The sequence below is a fragment of the Urocitellus parryii genome, chromosome X, assembly GCF_045843805.1.
Source record: "Urocitellus parryii isolate mUroPar1 chromosome X, mUroPar1.hap1, whole genome shotgun sequence".
Taxonomy (NCBI): Eukaryota; Metazoa; Chordata; class Mammalia; order Rodentia; family Sciuridae; genus Urocitellus; species Urocitellus parryii.
In genome coordinates, this window is record NC_135547.1 from 87,870,073 (window position 1) to 87,874,056 (window position 3,984).

Genomic DNA, 3,984 nt, shown 5'->3' on the forward strand with positions numbered 1-3,984 from the left:
TACCCTCTTGGCTTCTCAAATAGATCCTCAAGAAGCACTAGAGAGGTCTGGACATGGTGGGGAGGGAGAGAAGACTGGGCTTGGGACCAGCATTAGCCAAAAACGACATTGCACACAACATAGCAATAGACATCCTTGCTCCCTGGGGACCTAGCACCCCTTTTGGTCCCTCTTGTTGGCAACCTTGGATAAGTTTCTCCCTAAACATCCAGGCCTTGCTAAAGGACTTGGAAGGGGAGGGTGCCTGGGAGCAGAAGGGGCAATAAGAGCTCTGGAATTCTATTTTACAGGACAAATTTCCCCCTTCTGGACAATGTCAGAAGGAGAGACATTAAAGCAAGAAAGCCTGCCTCCTTATCTGTTAGTAGAAAAACCTGCATTTTCAGTTTTGTTTTCTTTTTCTGAATTGTCAGAGAGAGAGAGAGAGAGAGAGAGAGAGAGAGAGAGAGAGAGAGACTGTAGAAGTAGAGAAGGAGGCTGCAGAGACAGGCCCCACAAAACTAGGATGCCTCTTTCCCAGTCCCCCACCCTAGGGTGGTATTGGCAAAGGTGCCTGGATTATGGGTGGTTCGAGGGGCTGGGGCTGGAGCTCAGAAAAGAAGGCTCCTGTATGGGGCCCCACCCCTCCCTTGTTGTTGGCCCCACCATGGTGGCCATGACCTTTTCCCTGCCTGTCTGCCTACCCGCCTGCTTCACATGACACAGTAGGGTTCTCTGGGAGCCGGGGCACCTCCTGTGCCCCAGCAAGGGGCATGAGTCCTCAGGCACTTCTTGAGGTCCTTGTTGAGCAGGAAGCAGACGATTGGGTTGACAGCAGCCTGGGCGAAGCTCATCCAAACAGCGGTGGCCAGGTAGCGGTGGGGCACAGCACAGGCTTTCACAAACACTCGCCAGTAGCAGGCCACGATGTAGGGTGACCAGAGGAGCAGGAAGAGCAGTGTGATCGCGTAGAACATGCGACCCAGCTGCTTTTCACCCTTGACCTCGTCCATGCCCAGCAGCCGCCGGCTGGCCGCATGCCCATTCTGCCGGATACCCAGCAGGGTTGGTGGCATGGGCCCACGGCCAAAGCCGGCGATCCAGTTGGCAGCAGCCTGGCCTGTGGCCCCAGGGCCATGGAATGTCCAGTTCTGGCTAATGGCTGGCACCATCTGCACTGGCTTCATCTTGCGGTGACGGTACTCGAAGAGGAGCAGCTTGCCATAGACAGCATGTGTGGCTGCCATGAGCACGGCCAACATAAGCATGAAGCCCAGCGTGTCATTGGCCTTGAAGTAGCGATGCTCAAAGATGCATTGGTCCTCCTCCCGGATAAACTTGTAGGTGCCCACGTCGAAGACGGGTGGGAAGGCCATGGCCACAGACAGAGTCCAGGCCATGCAGATGACAGCTGCGCATGTCCAGAGTGTCATGCGCTTGGCGTAGAAGCGGTGGTGGGCAATGGCCATGTAGCGGGTAACGCTGATGCAGAACAGCATGAAGGCCGCATGGAAGCAAAAGAGCACAGCCATAAAGGCCACAATCTTACAGCTCAGTGCACTGAAGGTCCATGAGGAGCCGTGGCGCACAGAAGCCAGCACAAAAGGGAAGCAGACGGCAGAGCGTATGCCATCAGCTAGGCACAGGTCCAGCAGAAAGTAGTAAGGAGCCTTGTGCAGGGCACGCTCCTTGAGCACCAGCAGGGACAAGATGGCGTTGCCCGCAAGGCTCACGCACATGATCAGTCCCAGCAGCACCAGCTTCACGTAAGCCGATGCTGACGGCGGGGACAGTGCGCCGCTCACCTCCTCGGGCTCTCCGGTGGTGTTGGCCATACTGAGGGGCAAGGGCTACTCCCAACCCTAGGGGGTCAGCCAGTCCGGTACTTGATGGGCCCTGGGGGACTCCATCAGTTGTCCTGCTGGGCTGCACCTGTAAGTGGGGACGGTGAGGGAGACACAGACACAGAGAGACAGAGAAGTGAGGACAGGAGAGAAACAGAAAAATGCACACAAATATGTGGAGACAGTAGGAAGGAATGAGAGAGAGAGAAATGGTGACGAAGTTATAAACAACACAGATGTGGAAAGGATAAGAGGATAAAAAAGAGTGATATGAAACAGAGATAAATGAGAGACAGTGAGAAATGGGTGGAAAGGAAAGGTGAGGAAGAAACATAAAGGCCAGGGTTAGTGTGTCTGTGAACCCTTCCCACTGACTCCCTAGTTAGGGTCAGGCCCTGAGTCTGGCCCTGAGTCTAGCCCACTCCTGCTCCTACCCCTTCCTTGCTGGGTGCAGATGCTTCATCTCTTTGGATGTCCTCAGTTACCCATTTCCTACACTTGTGCATCTGTGGGGACAGGAATGTTGTTGGGGCTCCTTTCCCCCTTTTTAAAGCCTCAAAGTTGTGTTAAAACTTTTTTGACCACCACCCACAGTAAAAAGGATATTTTACACCACAACCCAGTACACACACAACTCAGCAAGTTTCAAAAAACAGAACTGATCCCATGTGTAGTGTACTCCATTCTATTTTATTACTTTTTTCTTTCTTTTCTCCTCCCCCCCCATCACTTCCTTCCTTTCTTCCTTCCTTCCTTTTGTACTGGGGATTGAACCCAGGGGCCTTTTACCATTGAGCTACATCTCCAGGCCTTTTAATTTTTTACCTTGAGACAGGGTCTTACTTAGGTACTTAGAGCCTTGCTAAGTTGCTGAAGTTGTCCTCAAACTTTTTTTTTTTTATTGATTGTTCAAAACATTACAGAGCTCATGATAAATCATCTTTCATACATTTGACTCAATTGGGTTTTGAACTCCCATTTCTACCCCAAATACAGATTGCAGAATCACATCTATTACATACTCACATTTCTACATAATGGCATATTAGTGACTGTTGTATTCTGCTACCTTTCCTGTCCTCAAACTTTTGATCCTTCTGCCTCAGCCTCCCTGGTTGATGGGATCATAGGTGTGTGCCACCATGCATGGCTTCTATTTCATCTTTTTTAAAAAACATGCTGGCAGTCATTCATCAAATAGATTTCTGTTTAAAATTTTTTCTTAGGATAACAAGGCTTCTTTAAAAAATTTTGTTGTTGTTGTATATTGACACAATATCTTTATTTTATTTATTTATTTTTATGTGGTGCTGAGGATTAAACCCAATGCCTCACATGTACTAGGCAAGTGCTCTACCACTGAGCTACAACCCCGGCTCCTAGATTTCTTTATTCAAGATCAGATACGCATTCAGCACGCTCCAGGAACAATGGAAAGATTAGTGTCACAAAAGTAGCATAGGTGAGGGAGACAGTGGTAGGAGGTAAGGTCATACACGTGTCCAAGGTCAAGTAGTATAGACTGTGGGCCATGAAGAGGACTTTGGTTTTTACTTTGGGTGAGATGAGGAATATGCATGAATACACAGATGAAAGCATGCTTGTATGTGTTCATTCATTCATTGAAAAAATATTTATTTGTTGAGTATCTACTGTATGCCAGGCACTATTCTAAGTACTGAGGACAAGACAGATAAACAAGACAGATGAAGATCCCTGCCCTTGTGAAGATGACACTGAGACACAGGCGAAGTTGGTATATCAGATGATGACAAATTCCTATGAATAAACATAAAGGAGGGAAGAATAGGAAGTACTAGGGCTGGGAAAGGTATTGCAGTCTTTGATGAGGCAGACAGGGAAATTTTCACTGAGGAAATGTTATTTGAGCAAAGACCTGAAGGAAGTGAGGAAGAGAGTCACATGGCTATTTGAGGGAAGAGAAATCCAGGCAATAGGAACAACCTGAACAAAGGCCCTGGGGTGGGGCAATGTATGGCACATTTGAGAAAAAGCAAGGAAGGAGTTGGTAGAACAGAATGAACAAAGGGCAAGTGCTTCCAGGTGAGGTCAGAAAGGTGGCAAGGAAAGACCACAGAGGCCATGGTAAGGACTTTGACTTTGACTCACAATGAAATGGGTTTTGAGCAGAGGTGAGGTG

At 48.8% G+C, this 3,984-nt stretch overlaps 1 protein-coding gene across 1 annotated transcript; it reads right to left on the minus strand.

The window, feature by feature from the left end:
- Positions 1-662: 662 nt before the first annotated feature.
- Gpr173 (G protein-coupled receptor 173) lies at positions 663-1,814 on the minus strand. The gene has a single exon (XM_026407435.2). It carries the CDS (start codon positions 1,812-1,814, stop codon positions 693-695), a length of 1,122 nt encoding a protein of 373 aa, XP_026263220.1. The 3' UTR covers positions 663-692.
- Between the last annotated feature and the right edge of the window lie 2,170 nt (positions 1,815-3,984).

Bases quoted from the DNA above. Each gene is read 5' to 3' on its own strand.
- Gpr173 (XM_026407435.2), bottom strand. From the start codon at position 1,814: ATGGCCAACACCACCGGAGAGCCCGAGGAGGTGAGCGGCGCACTGTCC.